We start from the raw sequence: 16959 nt of genomic DNA, 5'->3' as shown, positions 1-16959 counted from the left end.
TACATATATATAACTTTGAACTCTTGTATGTTTTGATATGGGATTTTCTGATAAGTATAATGGACTTCCAACATTTCATAATCAATGATTGATAAGAAATCACTAATTTATGCTGACAAGAACATAACATTATTATCATATAAGTAAATATATTTTTTCTGTAGTTTAAATTTAATTTTTCATTGTCAAAAGTTAGTCGTAGAAATAAGGCGCTGAAGAAACACATTATCCGATCAAGTTTGCTTGGCGCACAAGAAGTTTGTATGTCGCTCAAAGACTCTGTCGAGGATTTGATTTTTCAGACAACGATTACTCTTCAGTCATTTTGTCATATTCGTTCTACATATATCTATGTTTACTACAAATAAGGGCAGGGCCATACATATACGGTTCAATCTTGTCTTACACTTTTTGGGACTTTTATGTGTACACTAGCTGTGCCCGCGACTTCGTCCGCGTGGAATAGTTATTTTGGGCATCATATTTATTTTTGCAGGCGGTCACGCGTATTAGAAAGAACGCTGGTTCGCCGTATTTAATGTTTCGCTGCAAATTGCTTATAACGACTATATCTCAAAACCTATTCGTCTGATTTATATACTGTAATTGGCAATTTTAGTCTACATGAAAAGCCGAAAGTAATAAACATATTTATTTGGATAAGGATTAATACTGAATTAAAGAAAATTGGTTTCAAAATAACTTATGTTTATAATGAAAAAATAATCTTAAAAAATGAACATAAAAGTGGTTATTGTAAGTAAACCTTAAGAGATAGATATATGCTCTCGCGGACTTTTTTGTGGCAAAAAATGAGTACTTCACATCTTTAGTACATTGTTTTACTATATCTTTGTTGGTTTGCGCAGCGTTCGCGTGGAAAGCTCGTAGATGGCCGACTCATTCAACTTTCACCTGCATTGTTGACGTTTCCCGTAGGAAATCCGGGATAAAATGTAGCCTATAGCCTTCCTCGATAAATCGACTATCTAACAGTGAAAGAATTATTCAAATCGGTTCAGTAGTTTCTGAGATTAGCGCGTTTAAACAAACAAACAAATAAACAAAACAAACTCTTCAGCTTTATAATATTAGTATAGATGAGTTATTTTAAATTGTATAGGTTTTGTTTCCACAGACATCGCAAATAAAATAAAATTGTATTATGCAAAAATATTTTATTTTGCAGTTCAACTGCTCATATCACCTTCACCATACAAGTTAGTACAAATACCGACTCAGTCTTATTAGTAGCATTGAAATGAAGATAAACATATTTTCCATTTTCTTTAGGAACTGAGATAAAGGTTACCAATCTTGTATTAATTCAATCTAGATTTAATAAACGTATTTTTCAATTAAAAGACATGTCTAAAAATACATTTACAAATTAATTAATAGTTATGAGAAGACGAAAAAAAATTAAGTGACAGATGTCATAATGAATAACTGTTGATAAACCGTAGTTTTCTTTTTTTAGTTTAAGAAATGTGTTTAAGACATAAGATTGTTTCCTTTTAATTCAGTACCTCAACAAATATACTACTTATTCGTAAAATCATGCATCAGTATACATTCTTATACTTCATGCAAATAAATATTTTGATTTCATGCAAAATTTAAAATTCAATATAAAATTTATCTACATACACTTCGCTTTGCGATAATTACAACATTATAAGGAAGACAGAAAAATATTTTTCTGATAATACCATATAGACACAATTACCACTACTTGCCACTTCTATAGTCTCATATTTTTCCAAATTCTATGGACGATAAGCGTTTTGAAAACTTATAGATATAAATATAAAATTGTAAAACTCGTCATACTATTTCATTCATTAAATGCATGTAGTTTGTTTAAATGTTAATTATTAAATTACTAATAAAAACGATATTTTAACTATTTTACAAAATTCACAACATGCTTAACAACTCAGTTTCGTGAAAATACTGTGACAATCTATGAATGTGCAAAAATTGTTGGAATGTTTTTTTTTGACATTTGATACAGAGACAAACAAGACTTTAGACCACAGGTCCCGGGTTCGATTTCAGGGCATATCATCGTGAAAATAATTATTGTTTTCTATTATTATGTCTTTTTTTCTAAGCTCTTTATATCTCGAATAATAACATTAAAAATATAAAACAATATTTTATGCTATAATAATACATATTAAATAATATTTTTTTTTAATATAAGAAATAGTTTTATAGTAAAGAAATCACTTGTGTTAATTACGCTTACGACAATATTGAGCATTTATACATCGAGAATTAATATTTTAGTACAAAAAAAAAAAAAATCAATATCATAACTTTCTTGAACTATTAAAAAAAAAAACAATATAAAGAACCACAAACACAAATAACACTTGTTCAAACTAATATTATTTACAAAAAAAAAAAAAAATTTTTTTTTTAATTTATTTTATAAAAACTTTATCTACAAAATCTAGACATCCAAGGGGGTATGGAACCACCTAAAGCACTTGACAGGTGTTTTGCGACCTCCAGGCAGAGATGGTCGTGGTAAGGCGCGGCCACAACTTGCAAGCCCAGAGGGAGACCGTTCTTATTCAATCCCAGGGGAACCTGTAAACAACAAAAGTCATTTAATTTCTTTTCAACATAAGGGGACATTCGTATTACAAAAAAAAAATGTAATATTCCAAAACTTGACGTGCGGTCTCCGCCACTTTTGACATACATACATATGGTCACGTCTATATACCTTGTGGGGTAGACAGAGCCAGAGCTGTTTGGCTTAACGATAGAACTTACACTTTAGAATTTACTTTAGAATTGGACTGCACCATATCATTTTATTGATGTCGTGAAAGGCGACTAAGGGAATGGCTAATAAACTTTGATAATAACTTTGATTCTTTATAAAGCCATGCACGTTTACATGCACATGCACTGAACGTGGCCCAGTCTTTTTGAAGTCAGCTCTGTCTACCACGCAAGGGATATAGACGTGATTATATGTGTATGGTATGTATACCTACCTGAACAACTGGTACTTTCAGCACGTTGAAAATACCCCAGTAAGCGAAATGGAACGGCTTCAACAGCAGTGTGTAGTGATAGGGCGCCACTGACGGTGCGCTGGGGAACACCAAAACGCCGTCAGTGCCCAGTGTACTCTGAAACCAAAAAAAAAAAAACAGTGTAGTGTGAAACCAAAAAAAGAAAAAAACAGTGTACTCTGAAACCAAAAAAAAAATAGTGTACTCTGAAACTAAAAAAAAAACTAGTGTACTCTGAAACCAAAAAAAAAAATCAGTGTAGTCTGAAACCAAAAAAAAAAATATTTAAAGTTTTAATTCACACGTGGTCCATTTGTTTCCAACTCGGTCGTTAGAGAGAGTAATTAATCTCTGTATGTGATCACACATTTGTGCCGTGTGGTTCTCGGCACTAATAAAATAAAAGAATAGGACCTCTCCATCTTGTTTCCATGGATGTCGTAAAAGGCGACTAAGGGATAGGCTTACAAACTTGGGATTCTTTTTTAGGCGATGGGCTAGCAACCTGTCACTATTTGAATCTCAATTCTATCATTAAGCTAAACAGCTGAACGTGGCCTATCTGTCCCGGCAAACGTTGTTTTGCCATATAAATATTTTTTAAGTAATTACTAGAAAAAAAAAAAAACGTTAAGTGTGGACAACGCTTATCACTAAGGGGTATGAAAAATACATGTTGGCCGATTCTCAGACCTACTCAATATGCTCACAAATACTTCATAAGAATCGGTCGACCCGTTTCGGAGGAGTAGGTACGGGAACGAACATTGAATAGAATAGAATATTTATTTGCATTTGACTAGGGTTTACAAAAGGTGTAAAAACAAAACATATTTCCCCTGGTCAACCATTAATAGCATACCATTGTGACACGAGATTTTTATACATAAGATAAGATGTAAGCTTTATTAAAGTAAGCGTTCGTTAAAGAAAAAAACAGTGTGTTACTCACAAGAAGATCTTGCTTCAACTCCTCAGTCAGCTGTTCCGCCCATTCCTTATTAACCTGAGGAAGGATTTGCTCGTCCACTAACTTCAAAATGGCCGCCAATGTGAATTGTGAAAGGCCTAGGAGCTGTAATAAAATTAAATCCCTTAATATCATGTGCCGCGTGGTTCTCGGCGCTTTAAGAATAAGACCACTCCATAACTTTCTTTCCCATGGATGCAAATAAAAAAAATGCTTCGTGGTAAAGGAGACTAAGGGAAAAGCTTATGGATATGGGATTCTTCTTTTAGGCGATGGGCTAGCAATTTGTCACTATTTGAATCTCAATCTCATCATTAAGCCATATAGTTGAACGTGGCTTTTTAGTATTTTCAAGACTGTTAGCTCTGTCTACCCCGCAAGGGATATAGACATGACTATAATTATGTTGATCTTCGGAACCACTGATCACATTTACATGTTTCCTTTTTTATGTGAAACCATCACATTTGGGTAACATTTAAGGTTTAATTCATATTGGTGCCATGTGGTTCCCGACACTAAAAAAAGAATAGTATTCCACTCCAACTCGTTGCCATGGATGTCGTAAAAGGCGACTAAGGGTTAGACTTATAAACTTGGGTTTTCTCTTTTAGGCGATGTGCTAGCAACCTATCACTATTTGAATCTCAATTCTATCTTAAAGCCAAACAGCTGAACGTGGCCTATCAGTCTTTACAAGATTGCTGGCTCTGCCTACCCCGCAAGGGATATAGACGTAATTATATGTATGTATGAGTGAAAAAAAAAATTGTAAAGTGTTCAAAAATTTAATAGTACCGACCTTTTTTGGCAACTCAACAATCGCTTTCGCTTCACCATTATTGTTAGCGAGGAGTTTGGGGAAGCTGTCAACCTCTTTTGTCATCGCGTGCCGCCAAAGGGAGTACATGTGGTTGAATCCTTCATGGTAATACGGCTTCGGCGCGTTCTCGCCAGATGGCGCTAAATTAGCTAATACCGCAATCGCTCTGAAATAGAAATTCATCTATCTATACTAATACTAGCTGTCCCGGCAAACGTTGTTTTGCCATATATAAGTAAACCTAGTTAAAAAAAAAATGTTAAGGGTGGACAACGCTTAAAACTTAGGGGTATGAAAAATAGATGTTAGCCGATTCTCAGACCTACTGAATATGCATTCAAAATTTGGTTAAAATCGGTAAAGCCGTTTCGGAGGAGTACGGAGACAAACATTGTGACATGAGAATTTTATATATACCTAAGATTATAAAGCTGAAGAATTTGTTTGTTTGTTTGAACGCGCTAATCTCAAGAACAGCTGGCTCGAATTGAAAAATTCCTTTTGCGTTGAATAGATCATTAATCGAGGAAGGCTTCAGGCTATATAACTAAACGCTGCAACTATTAGGAGCGAAGAAATAATGGAAAATGTGGAAAAAAAACAGGGCAAATTCATCCTTGAGGGCTTCAATGATGCCCGAAATAACTATTCCACGCGGACGAAGTCGCGAACACAGCTAGTGTGTAATATATTAACTGACTTTAAAAAGAGAGATGTTAGGAGCGTGGACAGAGTCTCGGTGGTCGAATGGGTAAGGTGCCCGGTTAAAATGCGTGTGGCGCAAAAAGGCACAGGTTCGAATCCAGACTCGGTCATGTCCATAGATCGGAATAGGTAGATTGATTGTATGTACTTGCATCATGAATTACCATAGAAAGCATAACATGGATAAGCCTCTTTTCCGGGATTCCATTTCAGTACTTACACTTACAGTAAACTACATTGTCCGCGGGCAACATAGGATCACAATTTACGTGAACGAAGTCGGGGGAAAACAGCTACCACTAATATATTCTTCATCCCACTTGTAAAAATACCGGAAAAAAAAATCTTAATAATTTACAAATGCCGCTATCCCGGACGGAGGCATGTCCATATTAATATATATATCTATATATGTTCATTGGCCCCAATTCAATCTACCTATTCTCTGGTCATGTCCCAATGACTATTTTCGAAGTTACGTACCTACATTAGTTTAGTCACACGGCAAAGGTTGTGGAGGTCAGACGGTAATTGCTTCGTGTAAAAACCTGACTCACAAAAAAAATCAGGATCATGGTCGTAAAAGCGGACCACGGGTTCCTCTTGAATGATAAATGATATAATTACTTTCTCATAATGTCCCTTAGCTCGGCACTGATGGGACTAACTCTCATGTCTTGAGCTGTCTCAGTGAAGTAAATTTTGATTTTCTGTGAATAAAAAAAAACAAATTAACTAATTCAAAATTACCCGTTCATTAATATTAACAAGGAATATTTGTGTTTTTGTGCTTGTAACGAATAAACGTCAAAAAGTACTGGACCGATTTTGACTTAATTTGGCACAGAGATAGAATAGAATTTCAGGAGCAACACACTTTTTTCTGCAAAAGTTTGTGAGTATGTCAGGATGTCAGTACGGATGTTTGTTACTCTTTCACGCAAAAACTACGGAACCGATTACGATGAAATTTGGTATGTACATAGGTAACTGAAGACCCAGAATAACACAAAGTCTACTTTTTATACCGGAGTTCCAGCGCTATTGATTCCACGCGGCCGAAGTCGCGGGCGGCCTTTAGTAAATATTACATACATACATACATATAGTCACGTCCATATCCCTTACGGGGTAGACAGAGCCAAAAGACTGAATGGCCACGTTCAGCTGCTCGGCTTAATGATGGAATTGAGATCCAAATAGTGATAGGTTGCTAGCCTATCGCCTAAAAAAAGGATCGCAATTTTATAAGCCTATCCCTTAATCTCCCTTTACGACATCCATGGGAAAAAGATGGATGGGTCCTGTTCTTTTTTTTATTGGTGCCGGGAACCACACGGCACCGTAACTATCACTACATAGTATAAAACAAAGTCGCTATTTTAGTCTGTTTGTCTGTATGCTTAAATCTTTAAAATTACGCAACGGATTTTGATGCGGTTTTTTGTAACAGGTAGAGTGATTCAAGAGGAAGGTTTTTATGTATACCTAATAACATTTATGATTTTGCACCCGTGCGAAGCCGGGGCGGGTCGCTAGTAATTTGACTATAATATTATAGTCACGATAGCACTCACGTCGATAGCGACATCCCTGTCCAGCCCGAGGAGTTCCGCCTTCTCCCCGGCCACGACCCTGGTGAGCGGCGCCAGGTCCCACAGGTGTCTGCTGACGAAACTTATTGACGCCATAGATGGCGCTTCGCCAGTGCGGAGCGCCACGCCTGGAGGGAACATACATACATAGCATTATATATGTATTTTATTTTTTATTTATTTATATATTTATGTACAACAAGGAAAATAAGAAAAAAAACATTAAAATAAAGAGAAATTCAGTACAAGGGCACTGCTTATTTCTAGAGAAATTTCTTCCACGACAGTTAAGTGTAAAGAAAGGCATTGGCTTGTGTACATACCTAATATTTAAGATATAAACTTACTGACATTAATAGACCTAAAACATATTATCATAAAGTAACAAATATCAAATAAATATATTAAATAAATAAAAATAAACATACATAAATACAATATAATATAAATATATTAAATAAACTAGCTGTTGCCCGCGACTTCGTTCGCGTAAATTTCGTATGTATGTTTCCTCCTTTTATATTACGGCATTATGCATTATCGATAAGACCGCCTTTGTACCACCCCTATCTGTTTTATGTTGTTTTGTATGTTTTACTCTTATGGTGCAATAAATAGTTTTATCTATCTACATACATAAAATCACGCCTCTTTCCCGGAGGGGTAGGCAGAGACTACCTCTTTCCACTTGCCACGATCTCTGCATACTTCCTTCGCTTCATCCACATTCATAACTCTCTTCATGCAAGCTCGGCGGTTTCGGGTACTCTTGACCTGACCTTTTACCAGGACGTCCTTAATTTGATCAAGATACGTTCGTTTGGAGGAAACATGCATACACATAATCGCGTCTATATCCCTTGCGGGGTAGACTGAGCCAACAATCACCAAAAGATTGAAAGGCCACGCTCAGTTGCTTGTCTTAATTATTAGTTCGGGATCGACCGCCACAAAGGGAAGATCTTCTGCCGGGCTAGGTGTAATGCCTGCCCCATGCCTGCAATGCGTGAAAACATTGCTTGCGCGATTCAGACTCAGACAAGATGGCGTATGACGTTAGTGATATCGCCACAAGGTCGTCTATATACATACATACATACATATGGTCACGTCTATATCCCTTGTGGGGTAGACAGAGCCAACAGTTTTGAAAAGACTGAATGGCCACGCTCAGCTATTTGGCTTAATGATAGAATTGAGATTCAAATAAAGACAGGTTGCTAGCCCATCGCCTAAAAAAAAGAATCCCAAGTTTGTAAGCCTATCCCTTAGTCGCCTTTTACGACATCCATAGGAAAGAGATGGAGTGGTCCTATTCTTCTTTTGTACTGGTGCCGGGAACCACACGGCACTCGTCTATATACACAACTATATGTTTATACCTCTTAGATTTGTACACCCGGCCGTGGGGATATAGCCGAACAGGCCGCAGTAAAATGCGGGCATTCGAGTGGAGCCGCCGATGTCGGAACCTGAAACGAACAATATACAATTACGATATACAATAATTGGCTCTGTCTACCCCGCAAGGGATATAGACGTGACCGTATGTATGTATGTTTATACAATAATTCTAATCATTCGAATAGAACCACTTTATATCTCATTCCCATGGATGCCGTGAAAGGAATATGTTTATATAATTGGGATTCCTCTTGTAGGTGATGGGCTAGCAACCTGTAACTATTCGAATCGCATTCCGTATTAAAGCCATACAGCTTTTGCGAGACTGTTGGCTCTGTCTACTCCGAATGGGATAAAGACGTGATTAAAAATTATGAGGATCATACGGAGCATGGTTGAGCGCGTTGCATTCTCACTGCGATTGGCTGGTGGCCTGTGACGTATTGAGATGTCGCCATGGACTCTCCGCTACTATTGGTTGAGCGCGTTGCAATCAAATTCAAATTCAAAATCTTTATTGCATATCATAAAGTACATACATACGGTCACGTTTATATCCCTTACGGGGTAGACAGAGCCAACAGCCCGAAAAGACTGAATGGCCACGTTCAGCTGCTCGGCTTGATGATGGAATTGAGAACAAAACAGTGACAGGTTGCTAGCCCATCGCCTAAAAAAAGGATCGCAATTTTATAAGCCTATCTCTTAGTCGCCTTTTACGACATCCATGGGAAAAAGATGGAGTGGTCCTATTCTTTTTTGTATTGGTGCCGGGAACCACACGGCACATAAAGTAGATCAGTTGAATTGCAGTCACTGCTTATAAATAGGTACAATATGAACCTTGTTGGCCATAGATAGACTCGTCGTCGCTATTGGTTGAGCGCGTTGCATTCTCACTGCGATTGGCTGGTAACGTGTGACGTATTGAGATGTCACCATGGATTCTTCGCTGCTATTGGTTGAGCGCGTTGCATTCAAATTCAAAATCTTTATTACATATCATAAAGTACATCAGTTGAATTACAGTTACTGCTTTTAAATAGATACAATATGAACCCTGCTGGCCATAGATAGACTCGTCGTCGCTATTGGTTGACCGCGTTGCATTCTCACTGCGATTGGCTGGTAACGTGTGACGTATTGAGATGTCGCCATGGATTCTTCGCTGCTATTGGTTGAGCGCGTTGCATTCAAATTCAAAATCTTTATTGCATATCATAAAGTACATCAGTTGAATTACAGTTACATACATAAAATGACGCCTCTTCGCCGGAGGGGTAGGCAGAGACTACCTCTTTCCACTTGCCACGATCTCTGCATACTTCCTTCGCTTTATTCACATTCATAACTCTCTTCATGCAAGCTCGGCGGTTTCGAGTACTTTTGACCTGACCCTTTACCAGACGTCCTTAATCTGATCAAGATACGTTCGTCTAGGTCTTGCCACTCCGACCTTTCCCTCTACACTCCTTGTATATCTGCTTAGTCAACCTGCTTTCATTCATCCTCACCACATGACCGAACCATCTCAACATACGGTTGAGCGCGTTGCGTTCTCGCCGCGATTGGCCGGTGTCGTGTGACGTCAGAATGTGTTACTTACATAGGGCGATGGGCGTGGCCGCGGCCGCCGCGAGCGCCGCCTCGCCGCCGCTGGAGCCCCCCGGGGAGCGCCCCGCGTGGTGCGGGTTGTTGGTCTGACCGAACAACATGTTGCGGCACTCCTGCCTGCGGGTACGCAAAATTATTGTAAATAAATTAATGTATCTTATATATATATAAAATATAAAATTGTACCGTGTGGTTCCCGGCACCAATAAAAAAGGTATATATAAAATTGTACCGTGTGGTTCCCGGCACCAGTACAAAAAAGAATAGGACAACTCTGTCTCTCTTCCATGGATGTCGTAAAAGGCGACTAAGGGATAGACTTACAAACTTGGGATTCTTTATTTAGGCGATGGGCTAGCAACCTGTAACTATTTGAATCTCAATTCTATTATTAAGCCAAATAGCTCAATGTGGTCTATCAGTTTTTTTAAGACTGTTGGCTCTGTCTGCTCCGCAAGGGATATAGACGTGACCATATGTATGTATACAGGGTGACATTTAAAACAACTGCATCCTTTTAAACATAGACTATACCCATGCTTCTGAGCCGTTTGAGCCTATTTTTATTTAAATTAAACGTCATCATTTTCACATTAAAAAACCCTCAAAAACTACGTCACACGCTTTATTAAAGACCAATACTACAAAAAGAAATTAAAACTAAACATGTAAATAAATGTCTGAAAAATAAATAATTCTTTTTAGTATTAAGATCAAGTAAAGTACAGGGTTGTATGAATATATAAATTGATTGTTAAGTCTACGTGCCGTGTGGTTCCCGGCACTAGTACAAAAAGAATAGGACCACTCCATCTCTTTCTCATGGATGTCGTAAAAGGCGACTACGGGATAGGCTTATAAAATTGCGATCCTTTTTTTTAGGCGATGGGCTAGCAACCTGTCACTATTTGGATCTCAATTCCATCATTAAGCCGAGCAGCTGAACGTGGCCATTCAGTCTTTTCGGGACTATTGGCTCTGTCTACCCCGTAAGGGATATAGACGTGGCCATATGTATGTATGTTATGTCTACAGTATAAGATATCTTCCTTTTTTCACTCATAAGCCATTTGTTTGTTTGTAATGAAAAATTAGACTCATGGTCACAATTAGATTCGTTGTCACTGACCATTTGTTGACCTCTGGCACGTTGGTGACCGCCAAGGGTATAGCACCAGCAGCCTTCATCAGTCTGACCGCTTCGGCGTCCTCGTGGGCGCGCGTGTAACGCCTGGAGACCAGGCCTAGCGTGTTCAGCATGCCTTCAACGGCTGTGCTCTCTTTTGTTGTGAACGGTACACCTGGAAATTGGTGATAATTATGCAGAGATCGGAATAGGTAGATTGAATTGGGGTCAATGAACTGAAACGTATAGGTGTATTAATATGGCCATGCCTCCGGGATTGCGGGATTTTTAAATTATTAAGATATTTTTTTTCCGGTATTTTTACAAGTGGGATGAAGAATATATTAGTGGTAGCTGTTTTCCCCCGACTTCGTTCACGTAAATTGTAGTCCTATGTTACCCGCGGACAATGTAGTTTACTGTAAGTGTAAGTTCTGAAATGGAATCCCGGAAAAGAGGCTTATCCATGTTATGCTTTCTATGGTAATTCATGATGCAAGTACATAAAATCAATCTACCTATTCCAATCTATGGTGATATGATTTTGTTTTTGTTTTTTTTTTTGCTTTGTTATTCCAGACCGTTATGTTAAAGACAAGGTTTACTATTTTAAGGCCACATTGTTAAAGACAAAGTTTATAAATTGGCTTGCTATTTTTTTTTGTTATATAATACATAAGGTGTCCCGGCAAACATTGTGTTGTATTTTGTGTATATGAAAAATTAACATACTTAGAATTAGGCGTATCAGTATTGTCAAGTTTGTTGGCTCTGTCTACCCCGCACGGGAAATACACGTGATTATATGAACGTATGTATGTATGTATGTTAATTATCAAATTCTATTGTACCCAAGAAAGGTCTCTTCTTAAAATACTCCCTTGACAGGCCCTCCTCAATCATATTGTCCACCTCACGAGCATCTTTCAACGCTTCCTCGAACCTCTCGTCTGTTACTGCATTCAAGATGGGATTTACCTGAAATTAAACATATGTGTATTACATCACGTCTTAACGCCTTACAGGGTAGACTGAGCCGAAAGACTGAAAGGCTGTGCTCAGCTGGACGACTTATGATGGATATTCAGATAAGTGACATATCGATAGGCACGGCCTACTATGGTACGAAAACGTACTTCGAGGCTAACTCGATCTAAAAATAATAGGATCAATAAACAAGGAATAGGACCACTCCATTTCGTTCCCACGACTAAGTGATAGGCTTATAAACTTGGGATACTTCTTTTAGGTGATGGGCTAGCAACCTGTCACTATTTGAATCTTAACTCTATCGTTAAGCCAAACTAAACGTTGCATATCAGTCTTTTCAAGGCTTGGCTCTGTCTACCCCGCAAAGGATATAGACGTGACTATATGTATGTATGTAGGTAAATATTTAAAAATGCACACTTACAATCCTAATTCTTTCGATGCACGCATTAACCAAATCTTCTGATTTAAGTTCTTTTGTACGTATCTTATATGCCAATGTCAATGCGCTATTTTCCAGCATCGCGTGTCTTTTGTCCAAGTCCGGGAAGGGTTGCCGCTTGCTCTCCCAGAAGAGGCCGAAGATCGTGTCGATTATCAGGTCCAGGTAGTAACGGAAGGTCAGGAAGGAATGCTTCAGCATGTTGGACGCCATGCCGCGGAAAATTTTGTTGATTTTTTTGCGTCGTTCCTGTAAAAAAAAAGGTGTGTTTGTTTATGTTTAATATAATGTTTACTATAAAATAGTGCGCTTGTCTGTGACACCGGAGGTCCTGAGTTCTTATTCCGACATGATGAGAAAGAAACTTTCTCTGATTGGCCCGGACTTGGATGTTTATCTACATATATGTATAAGTATTTATTATAAAATATAGTATCGTTGAGTTAGTATCTCGTAACAAAATTCTCGAACTTACTTCTAGGCTAATTCTATGCCTATCCAGGGCCTGATTTTATGTATGTAGGATGTATGTTTTCTATAAAAAGTACGTCTAAACGAAAAATCAATAATATAAACACAGTGTGACATTGAGTGTGCTGCAAATACCTATACATGACAATACTGTTTTCACAATGAAATACCTAGGTAATACTTGTTACTTATAATAAAAATTTCAATAGAGTGATGAAAAAGATTACTAAAAAATATACATACATACATTACATATAATTAAACGGAGTGGTCCTATTCTTTTTTTATTGATGCCGGGAACCACACAGCACCGTTAAAACAGAATCACAAGAAAGTATTAATCGTGTTGACGGCTACATAAGGATATCTCTTAAAGTAGTTTTTTTTTAAAGATTCACGACTTACGACGATAGTCAATGTTTCCGACGAACTCACCACAGCGACATACTAACCCAAAGTTTTACAATAAAAACTTACTACGACACCATTGTGATTGGAACCTTTACCCCAATTTATTGATATAGTTGCTCAACTTGACTTTTATTTATCTATGTACGCGTATTGTGATTTGAGACGACATAAACTTAAATACTTTAATAAATAATATATTTATACAATGTCGTAAAAGGCGACTGAAGGGCAGGTTTGTAAACTTGGGATTCTTCGCTTTAGGCGTTGAGTTGGCAATCTGTCACTGTTTGAATCTCAACTAATCATTAAGCAAAGCCGCTGGATGTGGCCTATCGGTCTTTGCAAGACTGTTGGCTCTGTCTACCCCGCTGGGGATATAACTAGACATTATTTTTATGTATGTTTTAATATTAGTTCGTATTGGGGTAGGACTAGTCAGAACTTGCCTTATCCACAAAAAACAGCATTCCTTTCTTTATAAGCATCAGTGTCAAAATAAAACGTTCACTTTCCAATTCAAATAAAAATAAATTATTCATTATTATGGTATAATTAAAACATCACTTAATAATTGTCATATCTTTTGGTTTCACAACATTGGTTGACGTTAAAATAAATTACTTAAAACAAAGTTTACTGCCGCCAATACCTACAAGAATCTCAAGTTTTTAATAAGCCCTTTCGCCCTAGTCGCCTATTATGACATCCATGGGAAGATATGGAGTGGTACTATCCTATCTGTAAAACCACACGTCACACCTGTTAAATAACTTAATTTTATACACAAGTCATTCAACTTTCTTGCTCCTGATGGAAATATATGCACATCTTATTAGTAGTAACTAGGCCCGTGACATAATGATTGACACCTGAATATTTCTACATACATTTAGTCACGTTTATATCCCATGCTGGGAAGACAGAGCCAACACTCTCGAAAAGACAGATGGGCTAGGTTCAGCTGTTTGGCTTAACAATAGAATTGAGATTCAAATAGTGACAGGTTGCCAGCACATCGCCTACAAGTAGAATCCCAAGTCTATTCCTTAGTCGCCTTTTACGACGTCCACATCCATATGTACAATATTTCTACATAAAACAAAATAAATCATCTACTTTTATTTTTCATACTCTTGTAGGAGGTAATTTTTAGAGTGAAGTTATCAAACAATATCAGAGGAGGCATCACGAGGGAAGTGATATATAATTAATGATGTATAAATTCATATCTTATTTATTTATTTGGTCTACCATTGTATGCTACATTGATTGCACGTTTAGCAATTAAATTTAACATATGTATTAGATTTTATATCATGTTTCAATGTAGCAAACAATGGTAGACCAAATAAAAAAAAAATAAAGATTCATGATATACAATCTAATACATATGTGAATTTAATTGCTGAATGAAAACTATTGAAGGTAAACACCACATACTTAAATTCATATGCTGGAGTAGTGTAGGCACAGACAAAATAATTTTACATGCTACCCTACCAAATTAAAAATCGGTTTCATTTAGTTTTAGTTCATTAAGCAATCTCATCAGCTTAGTGTACTTTCAATTTGCGTGGGTAACATGGCGATGACGTTTTTTCAGGCATTAAACTATCGCTGTCCCTTTTCACATCATAATAAAAAGCGAAACAGTAATAGTTTACCACACGAACAAAAAGTCATTGCAAATGCCATTTTGGTCATAAAAACTATAATGCCATCAAAAACATTCTGTAAAAAAAATACAAGTCTCGCAGCTCAGTGTTTTTTTCATAAAAAGTTGTGAGATCCATGTAATACCAAGTCGGTTAATCTATTTAGTCTCTACATAAAGGACCTTCTGTCTTAAGTTATTATCATGCCAATATTAAAAATATTTTACATTTTAAACCTTACCTTTGCTATAGCCTTTTTTTCTGCCCTGTTTGTACACATTCCTTATCTGTAAAAGAAACAAGTGACATTACTCACAATTGTTTACTCCTGATCTTTGTCAAGCTTGCAACTTCAGTGGCAATGACCTAGGACCCAGGTAATTAATATAGACTATCAACGTTGCATCTTCTCCACGGAGTCTTTATGACCATAGTCAAGAATTGGGTAATTTTAATTTTTGTTCCAGAATTTTCTCAATTCTGGATTGTGGTCATCGAAGGCAAATTATTTTAGGTAATATTTATACTGCTGCTTAATCCTGTAAAGAGCAGTACCAAACTATACAGACAATTCACATTCAGTTGCATGATGAAAATTTGGTAACAAAAGTTTCTATCTATTAACCTTTAAAATACAAACTATTATAATACTTGCTCATCTATACACTTACACTTTCTATGCTTAAATTTACACATAAGCGTCAATATTTGCCTTCGACCGCTATGTAAACATGGAAATCAAGTTAGCAATGTTGTTATGCTCACTTCTTGACCTCAATTTGAATTGTATGAAAATAATTTTAAACATTCAAAATTATTAGCGAAGTCTTTTACCACCTTACCTGTTTGAAACCACTTTTATTACTATTGAAACTTACGTTTCCGCGCAAATTGGTGGCATTATTTAAGAAGTATATACTCGATGTTTGTCGCAAAAACTTGTTTTGATAGCAGATTTTTAATTTTAAGGTAGGTAGGTAAGTTATTCATAATAAAAACTATTTTTATGTCCTTACTTTTTGAAATTTAATTGGGTTAGTAAGAAATGTTTGGTTGATTCCGTAGGATACATACCAAAAAGCCTATTTATTGCTTGAGAATAAAGTAAAATAAACTAATAAAAACCTTTTCAGCGCAAGCGCAGCAACAGTCTGCAACAACAGCGATTGATTTGATTGATCTCTGTGATTGACAATGACAGAGGTTGACAAATGGAGGACAGCTTGATTGGCAGTTTTGACTTTGACGTCTTTAGTGATGCAACTAACTTCGAAGCGTGTTCGAAGCGCACTTAATTTATATGTCGAAGCAAACTTTGAAGCATTGATTGGCTAGTTAATTCTTTTTAACAACAACAACACTATATAATGAACGAACATCAAAAAAATATCTAATTAATTTACAGAATTATACCTGTCCTGGAACCTGTCGCTGCGGCTTCGGAGGCAAAAGTTAGATACCTACTCAGAGGTAAATAATTAACACTAAAAGAGGTCTTTAATATCTAATTCACTCTGTCATCACAGACAAAGACGCGACTCAATAGTTCTAGACCGCTTACTCCAAAATAGAGCCCTGGGAGCACATTTTGTTTATAATCCTGGATTAGGTAAGTAGCTTCGATGTAAATCTGACAAAAACCGCATCTCGGGCTCGTCTTCAGAGTGAAAATGTAACCGGGCGGATTAACGCCCGGACGAAGACAATAAATTTTT

The 16959-nt window shown here is 36.9% G+C and overlaps 1 protein-coding gene across 6 annotated transcripts; it reads right to left on the bottom strand.

Moving 5' to 3' along the window:
- Positions 1-1939: 1939 nt before the first annotated feature.
- On the bottom strand, positions 1940-16802 carry LOC106134466 (fatty-acid amide hydrolase 2). Of its 6 annotated transcripts, none has more exons than XM_060948808.1 (13): positions 16658-16802; positions 15486-15531; positions 12690-12956; positions 12127-12253; positions 11279-11450; positions 10142-10266; positions 8514-8603; positions 7114-7259; positions 6164-6246; positions 4811-4997; positions 3991-4113; positions 3018-3155; positions 1940-2601 (listed from the first exon to the last, which is right to left on the bottom strand). In XM_060948808.1, the coding sequence occupies exons 2-13, from the start codon at positions 15522-15524 to the stop codon at positions 2449-2451; spliced, it is 1650 nt and encodes a 549-aa protein (XP_060804791.1). In that variant the 5' UTR covers positions 15525-15531; positions 16658-16802; the 3' UTR covers positions 1940-2448. The 6 variants fall into 6 exon arrangements, with proteins under 6 accessions (XP_060804791.1, XP_060804789.1, XP_060804790.1 ...); XM_060948806.1 differs by lacking the exon at positions 16658-16802 and adding an exon at positions 16370-16448; XM_060948807.1 differs by lacking the exon at positions 16658-16802 and adding an exon at positions 16319-16420.
- Between the last annotated feature and the right edge of the window lie 157 nt (positions 16803-16959).

This window comes from Amyelois transitella, chromosome 17, assembly GCF_032362555.1.
Source record: "Amyelois transitella isolate CPQ chromosome 17, ilAmyTran1.1, whole genome shotgun sequence".
Classification (NCBI taxonomy): domain Eukaryota; kingdom Metazoa; phylum Arthropoda; class Insecta; order Lepidoptera; family Pyralidae; genus Amyelois; species Amyelois transitella.
Note: the sequence above shows the minus strand (reverse complement) of the source record. Positions and strands in the feature narration are given on the sequence as shown.